The following is a 21,618-nucleotide window of genomic DNA, read 5'->3' on the forward strand; positions in this document are numbered from 1 at the left end:
GGAATTTGAGCAGATACCCCGGGGGAACAGACCAAGGGTGGGTATTTTTTTCACTAAACCAACGCAGCAGGATTCTTGCCAGAACTGGTCTGGAGGGGAAACGGACGGAGCCCAAGCTGGGTTCCTATGGAGAAAACTCACAGGAGCTTGACTCCTTTTCTCAGTCCTTACCACCAGAGCCGTGCCATGAAGTGTGACCCTCCCTTCCCCCGCCCCGTTCGGTGATAAAAAACGAGCCAGAAGGATGTTTTGAAACAACTGAGCTTAAGGTGAAAGCCAGAAGAGCAGAGGGAGCCGTGCGCCATTGAAAAGCAGACATACCGGAGTGCCTTGGTGGCGCTGGGTGAAGTGTCGGACTCAGGCTTGGCTCAGTTTGTGAGTTCAAGCCCCGCATCGGGCTCTGCGCTGATGGCACAGGGCTTGCTTGGGATGTCTCTCCCTCTGTCTGCCCCTCCCCAGCTGTGCTCTCTCTCTCTCAAAACAAATAACCTTAAAAAATAAAAAGCAGACATACCTTGGTGTGGCCGGGACAGGGTGTCAGACGGGCGAATGGCTTGGAGAGGCAGGCAGGGGGATCAGAGCGTGACCAAGTCTTCAGGCCAGGAGTTCCCTGGCTTCAGCTGGATCATCTGTGGAGCTTTAGAAACGTGCTGATAAAGGACGCTCACTTCACTCCAGACCAAGTAACTTAACCTCTGACGGCAGGATGCGGGCATCGGTGGGTTTTTACTGCTCCCAGGTGATTCCAATGTGCAGTCAATGTTGAGAACCCCTGGCTGAGTAAGGTGTTTCGACTTAATCTTAGTTACAGTGGAGGCCTGAAGGACTTCCAGCAGGGAAGGCTTGAGAGCAGGTGCGTATCGTAGGAGTCAACTATGGGGAGAAGGGAGGCTGTGGCAGGAATCAGAGGGGCCAGGATGACAGACGCACAGAGCCACGGGGGAGAGATGACAAAGGCAGGTTCAAGAGCAACTGAGAATCTTGAACTCAGATTGGTTACCTCAGGGAGGACTAGGAGAAAACACGCACGTTCCCTTTCTACTCTATATACTGTCTTACTGTTTTTAAATCTATTGTAACAAAGTCTTATATGACACTTCTAAAAGGTGACCCTCCGAGCTTTGGTTTGGGCCAGAGACAAAGTGGGGTACCTTACAGAAGAAATGTATTTCAAGTAAAACTTCCGAGTTTTGCACTGGAGTTTGTCACTACCCTGCTCAATGGCTGTGAAGTCACCAACAGGTGAGGCCACAGGAGGACTAAACAGTGTTGGAGCTTAGTGACTGGTTGGCATGCGTTTTGCTTGACAGCGAGAGTGGCTCGAGTTAGACGGTAGGTAAAGGTGGGCGTGGCGTGCGCTCGTTCCCTCCGTAGGGGCGGCCGTCCCGCCCCTGTGTGGCAGCAGAGACCGGAGACCCCAGGCGACCTGCTCTCTCAGCACACAGCACCCGCCACTCCTGTGTCCAGTGATGTGCCAGTTTGAATTACACGTACTCCAGGAAACCGGTCTAATGATTACACAGAAAGCAATGCAACAACTCACACCTGAATACCCTTGAACTTGAGTCATAAAAATTGTATTCTGCATATCGGAATTGAATGTGCAGGTATTATACAAAGAAAATACCACTGAATCCCAAAAGTCGTCATTTTACAAATGTATAAATTAAGGAATCTGGCAAGAGTATCAGGAGGGAAGAAACACAAAAGGGGCTTTAGGTGATAATCTCTATGAATTCAAACTCAGAATATGCACATGAAAATACAAACCACTGTGTATTTTCTTTCCTTTTTAAAAAGGACAGTAAGGCATTCTCGTTCAGTTGCTATGGGCAGACCTGGAAGGTTTCAGGGGCAGCTGTGCACATGCCTGGAAGCAGAATCAGTAAGCTCTGAAATAACAGTTTATTTGGTAGTTCTGGAATCATGGACAGAGGAGTTGGGAACTTAGCATTTAAGCTGTTGGAACACAGGCCATTTGACATCACAAGTAAATAGGCTATTCCAGAGAAACTAACGTATTTTATTTGAAGAGAAGTAGAGTCAAGCATTAAAGACAAGCTTTAACATGTCCGCAGACCCGCAGCTCTCAGTGAACTGGCGTGAGGGCCTCGTAGAGTCTCTGCGCGGCCAGCTCCACCATCTCCCGGAGGGACTCATCATCCTCGCTTCCTTCCTCACATTCGACCGTCTGAAAGTGAAAGCACAAACAGGCCTTTGGACGTTAAGTGTCTCCAAGTGCTATATGGAGGAGAAACTACTCCTCTTTAAGAAGAGTCATTTCCAGTGGGGGGGAGGGAGGCCACACGGACTCTCAAGAACCTGAACTGCGACACCGCGCGCTGGGGGGCAGGTGCCTGGATGCAGTTTCCCAACAGCACAATGACTGGGTCTAATTAGAGATGTATTTTGGAGAAAAAAAGAATAAATGGACAATCTATGGTGAACTATATTTACTTCAAAGCCCATATTCTGACCCAGTAAATGATACTACAAGGAAGTCAGTCTTTGTAATACAAATTACTGAGCTCTGGATGTGCTCGTCTGCTCAGCATTTGGAAGCTTTTTTTTTTTTCATCATTTGGTATTAAATTTGATTTAGGCTTACAATCTTCTAGTTATTTCTCAGCTACAAAACACTACAAGCTGTTTTATTTATTTTTTTAATGTTTATTTTTTGCGGTGCCTGGGTGGCTCAGTTGGCTGAGTGTCTGACTTCAGCTCAGGTCATGAACTCGTGGTTTGTGAGTCTGATCCCCGCGTTGCCCCGCGTTGGGCTCTGTGCTGACAGTCTCCCTCTCTGCCCCGCCCCCGCTCGCACTCTCTCTCTTAAAAGAGACCCGTAACTCTCTCTTAGAGAGAGAGAGAGACAGAGACAGAGACAGAGAGAGAGAGAGCGCGCAAGCGGGAGAGGGGTACAGAGAGAGGGAACAGAGGATCCAAAGCGGGCTCTACAGTGACAGCAGTGAGCCCGATGTGGGGCTCAAACTCACGACCTGCGAGATCATGACCTGAACGGAAGTCAGATGCTCAACTGGACTGAGCCACCCAGGTTTTATATGCTGTTTTAAAATTTTGTTATCATACCATAAATATTGTTCATATCAAAACTTAGTAAAGAAAAAAAAATAACACCCTTATTCTATGACGTAATGATAACTACTGTTAGCATTTCAGGGTATAACATTCCAGACTTTTAGCTATACATATATATTTCTTTAAAACCAAATGGGGTAATTTATCATCCTTGCTATCTTGTAACTGTTCTTTCCACTCAATAATGCAGGGGGACACCTGTGCACATTAGTCACCCATATGGCCATCTTCCTGATGGCCTGTATATATATACTTCCCGATATATACAGTACTCCATGTATAAGCACACACCATACACATACTCTATTTATTCGGTTATTTTGTTTACTGTCTCCCACTCTTGGATATTTTGGTCTCTTGCAGTTTTGTTTATATTATAATCACTGCTAAAATGGAAATCCTTGTATATATATCTTTGCTCTATTTTATCATTAACTTGTCTAATTATTTTCTTCATTTAAGTCCAGTTAAGTGTAATTGTAGATAAAGGCATTTATTTTTTGAGCCTTTCATGCGTATCACCAAACTGCTCTGCAGAAAGAATGTGCTGTATCATTTAAAATCGCCTCCCCGCCCCAAACTGCACCTGAGAATAAACTTCTGTTTTCACCATCACTGGGTCACAGCACTCTTGTTAATAATCTGTGCCCACATGATTGGCAAACAGTGATATTTCATACTTTCAGTCTGTATTTCCTCTAATTATTAGTGGATTGGATCTGAACATTTGTTTCCTGTGTTTGCTAGCTATCCATATTTCATCTCTAGAGATTCACTTGTTTATGTTCTTATCTTATTTTTCTACTGGGGTAAGATAAACTTAGTGTCTCCTCAAAACATCTGTATAGTTACAGAACATAAAAGAAATTTAAAACATGTTATTTGCTTAGAACTGTTTTAATCTTCAAAACCAAGCCCGCAAGGAAGATATACTTATTCATTTATGCTTGTGGAATACTTATGTGGGATCTGTGGTGTGAGACCAGAGCAGGCTCGAATCCTGTTGTCTGGAACAGCCACTTGGATCTTGCTGGTGCAAACCAGAGAGCGGCTTCTCTGAAAAAATCTAAAATCAACCGGATGCCAAACTAGAGAAAATGCCGGGGTGGATTCAGGCCTCTCGTGGAACAGGAAGACAATGGGGGAATATACACATACCGACGTGTGCTGTGCAGTGCCACGCAAGAACACTTAGAGTGGATGGGAAAGAAGCAATAAAGTGGGGTGCCCGCCTGGCTCAGCCGGAAAAGCACCCCACTTCCGATCACGCTTGAAGTTGTGGGTTCGAGCCCTGCACTGTCTGTCGAGATTGCTTAAAAAATAATTAAAAAATAAATAAAAGAAAAAGCAAGAACGTATGACTTTACGTATAGTAACATAAACCCAGTCGGTGAAAAGCATATGTAGGAAAAATCTGGAAGGACACGTCAGAATGGAAAAGTGTGCTGTCTGGTGTGAGACCAGATCATTTTTGTTCTGGCTTTCTTTCCCAAATGTCTTGATGTGTAGGAAGGAGCAGTTACATACCCGTGTCTCCAGGTTTATATTAGCAGTTTTTCCATCCACTGTGACACTGAGAATGGAACCGTCTTTTACACTTACACAGTCTTCTCCAAATATGTCCCTTAAGACAAACAAAGATGCAACATTAGCACAAAGTACATTTACAAATAAGTCAAGTACACTTTCGTATACTGAGGGAAAAATAATATTGAAAACAGCCCCTAATTCCAAAGTAGACGACTTCTATCTATTCCTGAGATGTACTTGATGTAACTGCACGTATTTTGTTAATTTTATAAAACGAGTAAGATCCACAGCTATCATTAAGAATGCTTGCTTCAGGGGTGCCTGACTGGCTCAGTCGGTAGAGCATGTGACTCTTGATCTCAGGGCCATGAGTTCAAGCCCCATGTTGGGCCAAGAGCTTACTTAAATCTTAGTAAGAAGCCCCTTCTACACAGAAGGAAAACAAGACACATGGAAGGGATCTGAAGCCCCAAGGCTGGAAAGCAGCAGAGCCGGTATTCAAATCCAGGCATCTAGTTGAAGTGGCTCACAAGGCCACAGGCTGTCTGCCCCTGTGAATCAGTTCCAGAAGCCTCGGAGTCAAACTATTCACTGAGCATCTTTTGTGCGTCATCTTCCTAGTGACAGAAGTCACTAAGACACTGCCTCTGTCATTGAGAAGCTACAGTTTTTTATTTGTTTTATTTTAGAGAATAAGAGAGCACGCATGAGTGGGGAAGAACAGAGTGGAAGGGGGAGAAAGAGAGGGAGAGAGACAGAGACAGAGACAGAGAGGGAGACAGAGAATCTTAAGCAGGCTCCATGCACACCTTGGAGCTCAATCCCACGACCCTGGGATCATGACCTGAGCTGAAATCAAGAGTCAGACACTTAACAGCCGCCCAGGCGCCCCTCAAGGAGCTACAGTTTAATCATTAATTTGCACATCTGTCCCCATCAGTTACAGGGGCTCCTGCAACAGCAGTCCAATCAGCAGGCTGGACACAGGCAAGAAAAGGCAGTCAGCGAATCTTCGTCAACTATAACAGAAATGGCGGACCACAGAGGTCAAAGGTATCTGGAACTAGCTAGAGTGTTTAGCTGGAAGGATGCAGTTCAAGCCACGTAACAGACACAAACTCAGACATCCAGAGCGGTCAAGTAACCTGTCTGAGCCTCACAACCATTAGTGAGTCAGAACTAAATGCCGGCTGCCTCCTCCCCGCCCTCTGCCTTGCTCACCCTTGTGGGGCAATAATTGGGGCAACACTTACTGGAGCATGATCTCCAACCTTTTGCTATAAACGTGCATTTCTAATTTTTTAGAAACCTTCTGTACTGCACCTGGGGGGGGGGGAAAAAAAGCAAGAGTTCAATTTCCAAATTTTTATTTAAAAGAATTCCCGAGTCAGTAATCTGAACACAGTTATTGATAAGGTAATTAACTACGGAATCCTTCAAGTGACCAACACTCCATCTACCTGCTGCGGCAAACTGCTTTTTTGTTCTTGTTAAACAAAGAACCACAAAATGACATTTAAGATGATTTCGAATTTTATTTGTAATGTTTCTCAAACTTTTCCACATTTCCTTTGTGAGCGAAGTGAAATCGTGACTCCAGGAGTTCTAGGGGCACAACCATGCTCAGAGATCTCTGAAGTTTTTGCTTTACCTAAGACATTATACAAATTAGTACTGTACTATATATAATGCACCTGTAATGATTTTACTAAAATTAATATTTAAAATCATTTGCCAATTAGGGGGTACCTGGCTGGCTCAGTTGGTGGAACGTGTGGCTCTTGATCTCAGGGTTATAAAGTTCGAGCCACACACTGTGTGTAGAGATTACTTTGAAGAAAAAAATCTTTAAGAAATGGAATGAAATAAAACGACTTGTCAGATTACTTAGCTTCCCCTTCCCAAAACAATCTGATGGTTCAGGAAGATGATCTGGAGTTTCAAGTGTGACCAGGGACATAACCATCTCCCAGGCTATCACCAGCAAGAAAACAGTACAGAACTATCTGGCCGTTCCTTACAAAGTTATTTTGCCATAAAAAGGAGTGAAGACTGATTCATGCTACAGCGATGAACCTTGAAAGCATTATGCTAAGTGAAAGAAGCCGGTCACAAAAACCCATGTGTCATAATTCTATTTGTATGAAGTGTCCAGAAGAGGCAAATCCATAGAGACGGAAAGTAGATTAGTGGTTGTTTGGGGGATTATAGCTAGAGATACGGTGTCTCTTTGTGGAGTGATGTAAATGTTTTAAAGTTGACTGTGGTGAATCTACTCTCTGGAAGAGTCAAATTGTCATTTCTTCTAAATTACTCTATAAGTCAGACGATAATAACTCTGATTAATTTTAACTCATGAGTCTTTTTCCTTTTTAAAAAACGTAGATATCGGGTTGTCTGGGTGGCTCAGTCGGTTAAGCGTCCAACTCTTGGTTTCAGCTCAGGTCATGATCTCACAGTTTGTGGGATTGAGCCCCGTGTCGGGCTCCGTGCTGATGATGTGGACCCTGCTTGGGATTCTCTCTCTCTACCCTTTTCCTGCTTGTGCTCTCTCTCTCTCTCAAAATAAATATTTAAAAAAATGTAGATCTCATTGACATAGAACATTATAGGAGTTTCAGATATACAACATAATGATTTGATATTGGTATACATAGCAAAATGATCACGGTAAGTGTAGTTAACCATCCATCACAACACACAGTCACAAAAGTTTTTTTTTCCTTGTGATGAAACAGTTTCATGAGTTTTAACTAAATATACAACAAACCAGATGCCAGCCTAGAAAGCTATATAATAAAACTTTATACTTCAATTATGATCAATTCTATTAAGTATCATATAAGCACTTAACTGACATGTAAAATCTCATAAAAGACAGTATTAAAAATATTTAAGCCATAAACTATTAAAAGAAACTTTCGAAAATGTGAGTACACATGTATGTATATTTGCATATTTATTACTAATATTTAATAAGCTCCTCAGACACCTAAGATTACACTGTGTATAATGTGAAATCATAGTTATACACGTATAACTGCCCTTAGTAGTGTGTGTGTCAAAACAGGACACAGGTGCAGAAGAATGTAATGGAATGTAAGAACATAAAATAATATATTTTGAAAAATAAGCTTTGCTGTGCGTCCTCGTCCTCAGTGAGAAGGGATACAGAAATTGAAGTCGGGGCTAAACACACACACACACAGACACAAATACAAGTTTCCAGAATCTGAACCCAAGTGTCAACAGGCTAAGAAATTAAGGGGGAGCAAAATGCTAGCAACACAGAATCAGACTGTTCACAGAAGTTGCCTCTCAAATAGACTTGGCAAACTTCTGGAAATGGCCAGATCGTGTTTTAGGCTTTGTGAACCACATGGTCTCTGCTGTAACTACTCAACTCTGCCGTGGCTGCTCAAAGAGCAGCACTAGACGGTATGTAAACAAACGGCATTGCTGTTTCAATAAAACTTTATAAAAACAGGTGGAGGGCTGGACGTGGCTTGTGGGCCTTAGTTGCTGACTGTGCTCTAACACGTTAAAATACCATGTTTGCATACGACAAAGTCAATTCTTGCCACAAGAAACGTACAGAACGAACGTCCTTAACTGCCCCATGTGCAGCAAAGGAAAAGAGGGAGTGTGTCAGTCCTTGTGATATTTTCCAGATTCTGAAGAAGCAAGTACTACCTAGTAAACCCTGTCACTTAGCCCTGAGGGTGACAGCAGGGCTCCATGCTAAGGTATCACTCCCTGAGTCACTTCTTGGGTCACTGTCTTCTCTCTTTAAAATTCATCTGTTTTCTCTCACCCTCTGTATCTAATCCAGCAGGAAATACTGCTGGCTTGACCTTCGACGTATCTCCAGAATCCAACCACTTTCTGCCACCAGCACCACTCCCACCCTCCCCGGAGTGCCACCTCCTACCTGCAGGGCCACAAGAGCTCCAACCTGAAACATCTGCTTTCTTACTTGCCCTCCCCAATCTCCTCTCAACGAGCACCACGGCAATCCTTTCAAAACCTTACAGTATTACTCAGTATTACAGTATTACACTTTACTCAGACTACAAGTCCAAAGTCCTTCAAATGGCCCACAGAACCCTACACGTCTGCCCCCACTCCAAACCCCGTGAGGCTGCCCCAGCGCCAACATATCCGCTCCTAAAGCATAACAATCTGCTTTGTTTGCGGCACCTGAAGCACCTAGAAGAGCACCTGCCCAACAGAAGGTGCTCAATCAGTATGTGTCAAATGAATATGCGAGCACCCCACTACTCCAGAAGAAAATAGTATCCTTTTCACGTAACACAAAGGAGGCAAGAACGAGGGAAAATAGGCCAGCCAGCTAATTTAGCACAAGAAACTCATGGAAAAAAACCTATTCCTACTTGTCTGCAATGAACCTCTGCTGAAATGCCCAGAGGCTAACTTTAGGGAGAAATGTTTATATAATTATTGTTACTGAAAATGGATCACTAATAATAGTTACTTCTGACTCAACGACCATCAATCAGAGTGAAGGTGAATGTTGATCAGAGCACTAAGAAAAATACCTGGTGTAAGGTCAGACCGGTCTAGCATGGCTCACGTGTTCCTTCCCTACAACACAGACGGGAAATACGAAGCCCGGCCGTGTTCTCAGCAAAGTGGGCATCAACACCGAAAGGTACGCCCACGAAAAACCTCGCGTGTGATCCTTGGGTTCTTGTCCCCCGCGCTTCGCTCCGTCCCTTGTTCCGCTGCTCCTAACTGCTGTGCCACTAATTAGTGGTGGCCTCTGTAAAAGGTCCCCCCTCCTACACACCCTCCCACCCTGCACTTCGTCCTTTACATTTGTATCACCTAAGATAGGCAAAATGTAAAACCGTCAAGTAAGAGAAAACTGACCACTGCCTTGAAAACTTGTTCTGGCCTGGGCGTGTTTTGTGCTCCAGGGCAGAGACTGGGACGCTGAATGAGCATCCTGTGAGAATCGAGCTGGATGTTCTCCTGTGGCCTGTATAAACACACAGCTCCCTCCCTCACATTAGGTGCACACAGGGGGATCCATTACCCATTGATTCAATTAAAACACATGATGAGTGGTGCCCAAATTGAAGTTTTTAGTGTTACTCAAATTCAAATGCTTACCTCAGATGAGTAATTTACACTTGTCTAGGTATTTATTCATTCCAGAATTTAGTTGTTATAAGAAGATGCATTATGAACTATTCAGCTAAACATTTTTTCCTTCTGAAATCAAATACTACTAACCCATTTTTTATTTTACTTTTTTATTTAAGGAAAGAGAACTATTCTATCAGAGAACAAGATCTGAGGCTAGGAGAGGGGTACAGGCTGGCCTTTATTTCAGGCTGGCCCCTGATATTCTTCAGGGTGACTTCCTCCCATAGTAGCAAAAAGGGCTACTTTATAGGCCAATGATGCATACCTTAAGACATGTTTAATACTGATTTATGTATAAAATAGAATAAAACTATGAAGACATAACACAAAGGTATCTTTACTAACACAAAGATATCTTTCTTTGACTGAAAGTTGCTACGTACCAAGAAAACAAAAAGTGGTTGCAAAATTGTCCTATAGAGAGATTCCATCCAGTTCAACAAGTTTTACTAAATACGTATAAGGCAGCATTATTTTTTACTAGACATGCTGGCTCAATTCAGCAATACTTTGGAATTTCTGTTAAACTGTTTTTAAGAGGACTATTACTAAGGAATTTTATCTTTGTGTTCATGGCAACCAGAATTTTGGCAATAGCACAAGTAAAGACCCAAAACAGAAAGTAAAATATTAGTAATCTGCATTGTCATACATATATTATATCTTAAAGGTGACAGGAAGGGGAAATCAGATTTCAAGTTCTAGGACTCTGTCTTCTGCTTTTTAGTTCACAGACCACGGGAGAAGCCAAAGAATTAACTGATAAAAATGAAATAATGTTATACCTTTCCTGATTTTCGGGTTTGACTGAACTTCCAGGATCACGGTTGTTACTGTATCCGCATACATATCGTTGGAAGGGTTTGCTAACCACTGGGAAGCAAAAGGCAGAATTAGGAAGGTAGGAATACAGCTAACCACAAAAGACTGTACATATGGGGCTTCTGTTTCTAGCATTTTCACGGACATTAACTAGTTGTTTCCTAAAACTAATAATGCGGGACTTCTCTAATGTCCTACTAATAACAATAGTAACATGTCCTGAGCACTTCCTCTGCGGCAGGGGCCTGATATGCATTCCCTCATTTAATCCTCCTACCCAGCACCTTCGTCTCACAGAGGTCACTGGTGTGAGGTGACCGGTGGGGACTGCTGGCAGCAGGCCGAGCCCTAAGCACCGTGTTTCAGAAGCACACCCAGTGCCGGCACAGGGTAGTATCTCTAAACATGTACTTTTGTTTCTCACACGAAGCCGAAGCCTAGGACCCTGACGCTTGTGCACATGCTGGGTGGGTGTTCCAAGATAGTTTTCCAGGCCTGCCAGGCCAGGGAGAGAGCAGGTGAATTACTTCAGGAACACGTGCCTTCCCTACCTGTTACCTTTTCAAAAAGCGCTTTTACAAGCGTTGTGAGGCACTTGAAAACCTTTCTCTGAGACGCTCTTGGACATGTTAATTCCAGGGAATACAAGTACAGCATTTAGTAGAAAGAGCTAAATGAACGTCTCTAATAATTTTTCCCTTTCCTAGGGCAGTAATGTTTATGTATTATTGTGTCTGACATCGTGTTATAGACAACTACTCCTTCTGACACTTTCTTCAGTTACTTTCATCTTTATGAATCAAATTTCAACTTAAATCCCAGAACTGCAGTGGAACCCGAGTTGGCAGATCTTTTTTAGTTTTAAAAAATAATGTGTATGAACAAAATAGCGCACCATCTAGCTGGGAAATTTACATGCAACTCTCCCTGAGGCAGAGAATGAAACCAGGCACCTCTCTGGATCATTCAGTTCGAGGATTCACTCTAAAAGTCCTTCTTTGAACCGGACAGATGCCAAGCTATCAAAATCAACCATCAAATTAATTGGGTGTCTGGGTTCCAAATTCCACCTGTAGGAATTTAAAATTCTAATAGTAGAAACCACATTCAGTGGTTTCTAGCCTTTGTGTAAGTGAGTCATTTTAATATCGCTTATTTGAATTTTCAAAATTCCACTGTCTTAAAAGTGTTAACATGACAAGTCTATTTGTTTCAATGTAACAATTTGATTTTTCTCTTGAGAATGTCGGATGTTCTGACGTAACTGAAGACATCCAGGGCCATCACAAAATTAGTTGAAACTTCTCATCTGAGAGACCTATACTCACTACACATGCTAAATATTAAGCCTTAATTTAATACTAGTTTTTATGTTACTAGAACTACATAGAAAATGCCCAGCGAGGTCATATTTAAAGCTGGTCTTGGAAAAAAAACATGCATGGATATATTTTCCAGTAATTTTTTTCTTAAGAACAAATTTTCTCTACAATTATATGTGAAGTCTTAAAACTTTTTTCCCCTCTTTGTTTAGGTAAATGATCTTATCTTACTTCTAATACCACCATTCCTGGTTCCTGTATTACAGTAATATTTTTGAATACTTTCAGAGCAGGTTTTTCTTGAATTTCTAATTCTTCCACATCACCTGAAAAAAGGAAGTAATATTAAGATGTATATAATTTTCTGATAATCTTCCAGAGGCATCATTATTCCTTTGTTTATAGAGATAGCTGAAATAAATCTGATTCACAATGAAAAAATTAATTAATCATTTGAATAGTGAGATTTCAAATAACTAAGTAAGTTTTATGTTGATTGCTTAACAGCAACTGAAAGATCTCAACATGTATTCTAAAAATTCATCTAATGAGGCAGGATTTACCCGGGACATGAAACATCTTATCAGTTGCAAACTTTGGTGATTGTTAAATATCTGTGTTTACATGAGAGATTTAGCCACTAGCGTCTTAATACTTCACTAGTAACTTAAAATCTGACATGAGACTAGTCAACTACTGCCAATAGTCACTTCTTCCTTCTGTCTTCATAAGCTTAATCATTCCTTAGGGAAATTCTATTGTCTAAGAGGAGGCTTTTCTGGTCCTCCCAGTCACCTCTTAATTAAGAATTAACTCGGACATATTTTATTAACTTTCTATGTTATAACCTGTAATTCTCATGTGAAGATCTGAAGCAAAAAAAGATTTTCTTTCTACTGATTTATTTTATAGTAATATTTTGCTATTTGAATAATGAAGAGCACATTAATAGAAAGTAATTTAAATTGTTCCCGCTTTGGGGTGCCTGGGTGGCTCAGTCTGTTCTCACAGCTTGTGGGTTTGAGCCCCGCATTGGGCTCTGTGCTGACAGCTCAGAGCCTGGATCCTGCTTCAGATTCTGTGTCTCCTTCTCTCTCTGCCCCTTCGCTACTTGTGCTGTCTCTCAAATATAATAAATAAACATTAAAAAAAAATTATAGAAAAAAAAATTAAAGTGTTCCCGCTTATTAGAGGGCATCCACACCTTTTAACTTAGTCATTGCCTCTCATTATGTTAATACATAAAAATCTAACTCAAATGATCTAATATGAAAACAGAATAGGTTTACTGTTTTACTGGCCTTTGGCCAGTGTTCGTGTGTTCTTCTAAAACCTGCCGTATAGACTGGTACTGATGGAACCAGAAAACCTATTTTCACTGAACAAAGAAAAGAGATAGATGAAATTTAGAAGAGTAAACTAAAGTGGATTTTAAACATGAGCAGCAAAGGTTACTGATATTTTTAGAATTTTCAGTGGATCAAAGATAAGAAGTATAATGCAATTAAAAAAACTTAGGAGTATATTTTCAAAAATTTACCCAAAGGTGATAACATGTCCAAGTGAAGTGCAAATAACATCTGTGCAATTCTGAGACAACAACCCAAATGGAACAGTCTCCTTTCCTGGGTATATACTTCTCTTACTCAAAAGCAGAAAACAATTAGGTGAATTTCAATAAATACCCACCTGTCAACTTCTGTAGCTGGTAATAGAGCAAATTAAAAGGACCAGTATACGGAATGGCTTGGGTCTGTTTCACAGTGCTCATGGCCAAGTCAGTATAATCTGAAGAGGAAATTAGAACAGATACACTTTAAGTAACAATACTGGTGGCAGAAAATAGAGCCTGTAAACACATACACGAGTAGAGAGAAATTAAAGCAAAGTAAAGGAGAACCTGCTTTTGAGAAAGCTTAGAAGATGCTCCTTAATTGGTTCCTGCCCTACATTCCCCCCTTAACTCCCCATAGCCACCCCCCACTAGTTAGCTTCTGCTTCAGCCGTAAGAAAGCAGCCTCACTGCCCTCAAAAAATCAGGTCCCTGGAGATCTCCGAGCCAGGGCACCAGCTGTCCTCTGCTTTCTTCTGGGCCAGGCAAACCCAGCAATCCTTCACCACCTGCCACAAGGGCTACCTGGTTTGCAAAACTTGTTCCGACTTGTCTGGGTCCGTTCTCTCCTCATGCACTTACCATGCACCTCTCTGTCACTCATCAGTGCTGGGACTAGCTCTTGACAAGGCTGCGCCTCTCCCTAGACAGACTTCTAGGGGCTGGCACCATGCTCTGTAGCATACCTTTAGTCCTCCAACGCCTGGCTCAGTGCCTGGCACAGAGTAAGATCCACTAACCGCTGGATAGAGAACAAGTTACACTCCACTGTGTGATGGGCTAGAAGCTGACAGCTGGCCCAGCTCAGATGAATCCCTAAACACTGCTATTTCTTCCTCCTTCATAAGGTGCTCATACTCTGTTATGGCTATCTGCATAAAACTGAGCACCGTTATTGAAGATAATAATACCATATTTACTGTGAAAGCAGTGATGGCTCAGCATTTACACAGGCACACGACATAAAGGCCCAGCAAGGAACGTACGACTATAGGTCACAAAGACCAAAATGCGTGTGTGTGTCGGGGGTGGGGTGGGGGGGGGCATTCAAGTTTACGTTAGAAAACAAAAGTACCAGGACTCCACTCTAAAAGGTAGAAAACAGGCTTGTAAAGGGTCAACAGGAGCAGTCAACCTGTCTTAGAGGTCAACTTATGTTCCCAATTAAGAAGAAAGTTATTTTGCAAAGAATTCAAACATTTAAGTAGTTCAAGGAAGATTTTTTTTTCCCCCATAAAACTATGTGGATCATTAATTCATCAATTTCTATTTTATTATTTGGCTGCTACTTAAGATTTGGCCATTAGTATGAAAAGTTTTCACAGATTTTCTTTCAATATTAAAATAACTGATATTTGATGTTTAATAGTATACTTACTGGAGAGGTCACAAGGAGAAAGTATGTGATAATTAAAGTTTCTTTTAACAAGTATTCCTGAGACCCGCTGGCCTTGTTCTGGTTTTTTGTCTGCTAAAAAGCCCATGACCTATTATTAAAAAAAACACACAAAAAACTTGAAGAAAACAGAATCTTGGAAAATGCAATTATTTAGATATTCAATCACAATGATGACCATCTGACATGTGAACCATGAAAATGACATGAATTTTAACATGAAAAATAAAAAACGTTATATAGGTCTATGATGAGGACAGGAACAGAGCCACCAAGAGACCAAAGGCAAGAGTCACGGGGCAGATCTAGCAAGAAGAGCTAGGTTCAGTTCCGTTCCAATCAGTTCAGCAACCAAGTAAACGTATAGGTGCTGGGGCCTCCGAAAGCTGTCAACAGTTGTAATGTGGTGGGAAGACTGCAGTGCAGGCCAGAAATGTATGTGCTCCTGCACGCTGGTTTAGGCCTCGACACGGTGAGCTCCCTCACGCAAAGGTGCAAGTCTATACTAGGCTCAACACTAGCAGAGGAGGAGCATCTTTGGATAGAGAGGTCAATAAAGATAGGTGATATCTCATCAATAAAGATAAGATCTTGCCAATATCTGTCCATAAAGACAGGTGTTGAAGAACTCCTACGACCAAGGGGCAAGAATTTTTAAAAGAAAGTAACGATTGCTCAAAAACTAACAAAACCAAATACCTTACAAGCATGAAACCCAACTTTCTTAAATGTAACTGGTCTTCGCTACTAATAAGTGAACCCAAAAAGGAAAAAGCCAGTGTATTTCATACTTGTTTCCTCTCATCAAGTAAGGACAAAGAGCAGCCAGGCAGTGGTAACAGTGTTTGCTCTTATAACTCTATGAGGGGACAAGGCTCTACGTCAGATGATTTGTCAGGGTGACTTTTCCCTTAAGTGCTGGTGAGCTGATGAAAGGAGCACTGCCCCCAGGAGACCGATCTTAAATACAGGGATGGCCCAGATGCCGAGAAGCTGGGTGAGCTTGTCTGCCTGCACACGAGCACCTCAGAGAGCAAGACCGAGAGAGCGAGGATTCCTCCGACTTCGCCCGCTGTGGCCGGCTGTGCCGAGCGCGTGGTTTCCAATGTGCTGATTTATTAACATACATACAACTGGCTGGCCTGACACGTGTACAAGGTGAATGGCTTTTCTGACAGTTCTTTGTGGATCTGCTTCCCTTCACCTACTTCTTAGTTTCTGTTTTGCATGGTTGAGGATGGCTGCCGTAAAAGACTTCACCGTAAGTAAAGTGACTGCACTTCAGAGAAAAAAAACTAGAGCTAATGATTTTAAGTAACCACACCTATGGCTGAAATCACAGAACCGCATTCTAATACAAAGCTATATTTGGTATATCAATACCTGTACAAAGAAACAGGTATTGACAACAGTTTCTCTATGCATATACACAAGTTATATATAAGTGACATACATATCTATACTGTGTTCCCAGTTCTGTAGTTAAAACTTTTTAAAATGCTGCGTACTGTATTTCTTGAAGATTTATAATGCATAATGGCATAATAAAACTCTGAAAAGTCCAGCAGTAAAGAAAACAGCTTATTTTTGTTCAACTCCACTTCTCCTAAATAGTCTGACTATAAAACCTCTCCTCCCTCCATCTCAACCAGCAGAGTCTGGGAAATCAGCTCTTAGATGGCCAACTGAATACATTTTCCTATAGGTATAAGATTGCTTCCATTAAAAAGTTTTGTGAACAGGAGTCAATACAACCCTCTGTTCTTCTCTGGCAACAAAAGCCTCACGTCCTAACTTTTTTCCCCCTCAAACTCAACTGCAAGGAAGGATATTCATCAATTAGCCTTCTTATATCTGGCTCATTATATATTAAAAGAATTGCTGTAAATTTGCTCATTAATACATGTCTGATATTTAAAACTTCAGATAAATCATTAAAAAGTTTCCCTTAGAAGTATCTTAAAAAAAATCTTAACAGAAGGGGTGCCTGGGTGGCTCAGTCGGTTAAACGTCCGACTTTGGCTCAGGTCATAATCTCACAGTTTGTGAGTTCAAGCCCCGCATCGGGCTCTCTGCTGTCAGCACAAAATTGGCTTCAAATCCTCTGTCCCCCTCTTTCTCAGCCCCTCCCCTGCTCACACACACTCTTTCTCTCTCAAACATAAACAAACATTGAAAAGAAAACAAATCTTCACAGGAGGCAAAAATGTGGATACCTTATAGTATCGCTCTGAAGTCTCAGGTAAGATTTTTAATGATTTTATTATCTTTTTAAATGTTTATTTATTTTAAGAGACAGAGATAGAGGGTGAGCAGGGAGGGGCAGAAAGAGGGTAACCGAGAATCCCAAGCAGGCCCTGTGCTGTCAGTGCACAGCCTGACTCAGGGCTTGAACTCATGAACCATGAGATCATGACCTGAGCAGAAATCCATAATTGAACGCTTAACTGAGTCACCCAGGCGCCCCTTTAACTATTTTTAAATTCTGAAAATACTATATTTCAACATCAAAAAAGGACAAATTTTTGTAAGTTCCATCATACCACGTATGTTTAAAGACACAGACCTATCTATCTTTACGTTCTCTGGGAGAAGGACCAGTAGACATTATACTGTATGAGATGTAGTAATAAAACAGTAATGAATTTCCTTCCTCAGATACAGGAATGAAAAGGAAGTGGAGGTGTGGTTTAAAAAGCTATCAAACTCAACTGCATTAAGATCTAACATACTTGAAAATTTTCTATGTGAAGAAATGAACTAGAAGAATCAGAAGAAGACCTAAAAGAGCACAAGGAAACAACTCCTTCAGTTCCTTTTTTTTTAATGCTTATTTATTTTGAGAGAGAGAGAGTGAGCGAGTGAGCAAGGGGAGGGGCAGAGGGGAGAAAGAGGGAGAGAGAGAATCCCAAGCAGGCTCCAACCATCAGTGCGGAGCCTGACTCGGGGCTCAATCCCACGAAGTCATGACCTGAGCCCAAATCAAGAGTTGGACGCTCAAATGACTGAGCCACTCAGGCACCCCAAGATAAAATTCTTTTTTTAAAAAAAATTATATTTAATTTTAGTTTTTTAAATGTTTATTTTTGAGAGAGAGAGAGAGACAGACAGACAGACACGGATTATGAGCAGGGGAGGGGCAGAGAGAGAGGGAGTTACAGAATCTGAAGCAGGCTCCAAGCTCCAGGCTGTCAGCACAGAGCCCAAGGCGGGGCTTGAACTTGGGCTTGAATCAAGGCGTCTGATTTCAACTCAGGCCGTGATAAACCATGAGATCACGACCTGAGTTGAAATCAGACGCTTAACCAACTGAGCCACCCAGGTGACCCCAGGAGAAAATTCTTATAGTATACAAAATAAACAGAAATCATCATTAAGCACATTATCTTGCTTTGATTAAAAGAAGGCTGTATTTTTAAGTATACATTTCCCTTTAGAAAAGACCTGGGTAAGATTAGAAATCACAACCTTTTACCTTGGCTAGCTTTTCTCCTCTGAAATTCAAGGTCACAGCTTCCGTATTCCGAGGATTATGAACCTCTATGTGAACTTCATCGTTATCTTCATATTCTCGAATCAGGGCTGCTTTCAATCTGGCCATTTCATTTTGTTCTCCATGGACTAAAATCTACACAGAATGAATTTGCAGAGAGCACAGGGAAACACTCTTAGTGTGGGTTAGTGATGGCCCCTATCTGACTTAAATATTGAAACACATATACTCGAAGTTATTAAGCTGAACTACTTTGAAGGATCTCCAGTCAATCAAACTTGTATAGATAGGTATTTTCATTCTGTTTGGCCTTAAAAATCCTGAAGTGGAACTATTTTAAGAGAGAGTAAAGAAACTTCAACTTCAGTTTTTTGCCACTAACAAGACATACAACTTTGTGGAAGCTGGACTTTTTCTAGACTTCTGTACTCAACTGCAAAGGGCTGGACCGTGTGACTTCTGTAAACTCCATAGCCTCTACCAGCTTTAGATACATGATTCCTGTATGAAACTATTGCCACTCCTACTAATGAAGAAAACACCCATAGTTTTCTTTACATTTCTTAATACAAGCCTGTTTTTTTTTTAAGTTGACTTATTTTGAGAGAGAGAAAAAATCCCAAGCAGGCTCTGCACTGTCAGCGCGGAGCCCAATGCAGGGCTCCAACTCACAAACCAGGAGATCATGACCTGAACCGAAATCAAGAGTTGGACGTTTTACTGAGCCACCCAGGTACCCCCATCTTAATACAAGGCTTTCTAAAGAAGCTTTTTATAGGGGATAACAAAGACCTTTGATATTTTCTTCTGTTTATTATAGTAATACCAAATAAAATATTTCAGAACCAAATGAAATTGTGTTGGAGGGGTATTGACGACAATTGCATCAGATACCAGTCTCTTCCTATTCACTTTTATAACCTATATTTTACAAGACAGATCATCCTTAATCTATAGATTGCTGCCTGGGCTAACAGAAGCCAACCCGGCATCACTACTAGACCTAGCAAAGAGCCCAGGCTTCGAGGCCTGGCTGCTTAAACACAACGCCCGGCTCTTCGAACACTTACTAGCTCCGTAAACTTGAGCAAGTTACGTAACATCTCGGTTTTCTCATCTATAACCAGTTGTTGGTTGTAAGGAGTAAGCAAGTTGATACACGTAAAACATGAGTACAGGGGTGCCGGGGTGGCTCAGTCGGTAGAGCACGCAACTCTTGATCTCAGGGTTGAGAGTTCAAGCCCCACGCTGGGCCAGAGATTACTTAAAACATGAGTACAGTACCTGGCACGTGGTAAATAATAACTGACAGCTGTTGCTCATTATTACTACCAACACTATTGTTACATTATCATGTAGATATACTTTTGCTGACCTGGTTACTGAAGGAAGGTAAGCATCGAGTTGAATCCAGGAATTTTAACTGTCAGCAGAGAGAGAGCCTGAAGAGCAATGAAATGGCCTGAGGATGAGGTGGTGACACCAGAGAGAAAGGGCAGTACAACACTCCCTCCCTGGCTTTAAAATGTGGGGGGAATATCCATAAACCACATACGCTAGGAAACACCTGTAAGGAGCCTGCGCTGTAGCTCAATTCGACCGTTCATGATGCTAAAAAGGAGAGGGATTTTTCCCCACCCGAGAATCTGCTTCCTAAGTAAGGACCAATGGGAAAATACCTGTGAGGACTACCATGCTAGAAAGAACTCAAAAACGAACAAAAAAGCACATGGAGGGATGCTCAACATCACCAGTCGTTAGGAAGTGAAAATCAAAACCACAATGAGATACCACTTCACACTTACTAGAATGACTATAATTAAACAAAGGCAACTAGCAAGTGTTGGCATGGATGTGGGCTAACCGGCATCCTTGTGCACTGCTGGGGGGAAAGTAAAATGGTGAGGCCGCTACGGGAAGGGTCAGTGAGTCCTCAAAAAGTCAACAACACGTGACCCAGTGATTACACTCTTTGGCATATGTGCAAAGGAACAGAAAACAGCGACTCAGATTCTTACAGGCCCATGTTCGCTCTAGCATTACGTGTTCACTGGCAGATGTGCAGACAAAATGTGGCATCATCTACACACAACGGACTGTTATTTTCATCCACACAGAGGAATGAAGTTCTGATCCATGTTACGATACAGATGAACCTTGGACACATTATATATATTTTATATGATTTCACTGACACGAAATATCTAGAATAGGCAAATTTACGGAAGTTCATTAGAGGTTACCTGGGGCTGGGGAGGAGGAAATGGAAAATTTTTGCTTAATAGGTACAATTTCTTTTGGGGGTGATGAAAAAGTTTTAGAAATAGAGAGTGGTGATGGCTGTACAATACTGTGAGTGTAATTAATGCCACTGAATTGTACACTTAAAAAATGGTTAAAATTACAAGCTTTATGTTATATATATTTTGCCACGATAAAAAAAAAAAAAAAAACTTAAGGAAAAAAAATTAGCAGAAGGCTATTTCCTCTAACTACTTGCAAATACATTCAGAAAGGGCACTTCATCTGTTTCCCAGACACATATTCCCTGAGTGTTCTGTTGATTAAAAATACATGTTTTTTTTAGCTTTTCCCTCTTATCCCCTCCCTAGTCCCACCAAAATATAATTGTTATTTTCATAATTACATGAAACTTAAAAATATAAACAAAGCACATCAGTAAGGAGCTATGTAATACGTTTCATATCTATTTGGATCTTTAATTTCTACCATTACATGACTTGTCTTTCCCTTCTTTCCATCTTATTAAGCATTTACTACATGCCAGGCACCATTTTAGATGCTTTAGATATATATGTTCTCTCACTCCTTCCTCACAATAACCTTATGAGGCATTGTTATCCCTATTTACAAATGGGGTACAGAGAGGATAAGTAATTTGCCCAGGGTTACACAGCAAGTAAGGGATAGAACGGGGATTCAAAACCAGCATACTGCAAAGCCTGTGCTCTTAAGTTACTGGGGAGGCAACACAAAGGGATAGAAAGAGCACTGGGTCTGGATCTGGTGGATCTGATAAGTGACCTCAGGTAAGTGGAGAAAATTACAGTGCACAGCTTGCCTAACTCAAAGGGGAGCTGTAGAGGTCAGATCCAAGTACAAGCAAAAGTGCTCTGTTGAAAGGCTACCTGAGCGACAAGCAGTGTTTGACTTT

General features: G+C 41.5%; 1 protein-coding gene and 1 non-coding gene across 5 annotated transcripts in view; one reads left to right on the forward strand and one right to left on the reverse strand.

Annotated features, from left to right (window-relative positions):
- Positions 1-1,886: 1,886 nt before the first annotated feature.
- CPSF3 (cleavage and polyadenylation specific factor 3) overlaps positions 1,887-21,618 on the reverse strand; it is a 39,090-nt gene continuing 19,358 nt past the window's right edge. For 3 of the 4 annotated variants that reach the window (XM_011281328.4, XM_019827943.3, XM_045054990.1), the window contains 8 exons: positions 18,426-18,578; positions 14,933-15,041; positions 13,632-13,730; positions 12,174-12,268; positions 10,584-10,671; positions 5,880-5,949; positions 4,624-4,720; positions 1,887-2,191 (listed from right to left, as the gene is read on the reverse strand). In XM_011281328.4, coding sequence (XP_011279630.1) covers positions 2,090-2,191; positions 4,624-4,720; positions 5,880-5,949; positions 10,584-10,671; positions 12,174-12,268; positions 13,632-13,730; positions 14,933-15,041; positions 18,426-18,578 — 813 coding nt within the window. In that variant the 3' untranslated portion in view covers positions 1,887-2,089. The remainder of the gene's footprint in view (positions 2,192-4,623; positions 4,721-5,879; positions 5,950-10,583; positions 10,672-12,173; positions 12,269-13,631; positions 13,731-14,932; positions 15,042-18,425; positions 18,579-21,618) is intronic. The other variant, XR_002155267.3, reaches the window with a different exon arrangement.
- On the forward strand, positions 4,946-5,018 carry TRNAK-CUU. Its single transcript has one exon. It is a non-coding gene; the product is annotated as a tRNA-Lys (tRNA).

Source organism: Felis catus, chromosome A3 (genome assembly GCF_018350175.1).
Source record: "Felis catus isolate Fca126 chromosome A3, F.catus_Fca126_mat1.0, whole genome shotgun sequence".
In the NCBI taxonomy this organism is placed as follows: Eukaryota; Metazoa; Chordata; class Mammalia; order Carnivora; family Felidae; genus Felis; species Felis catus.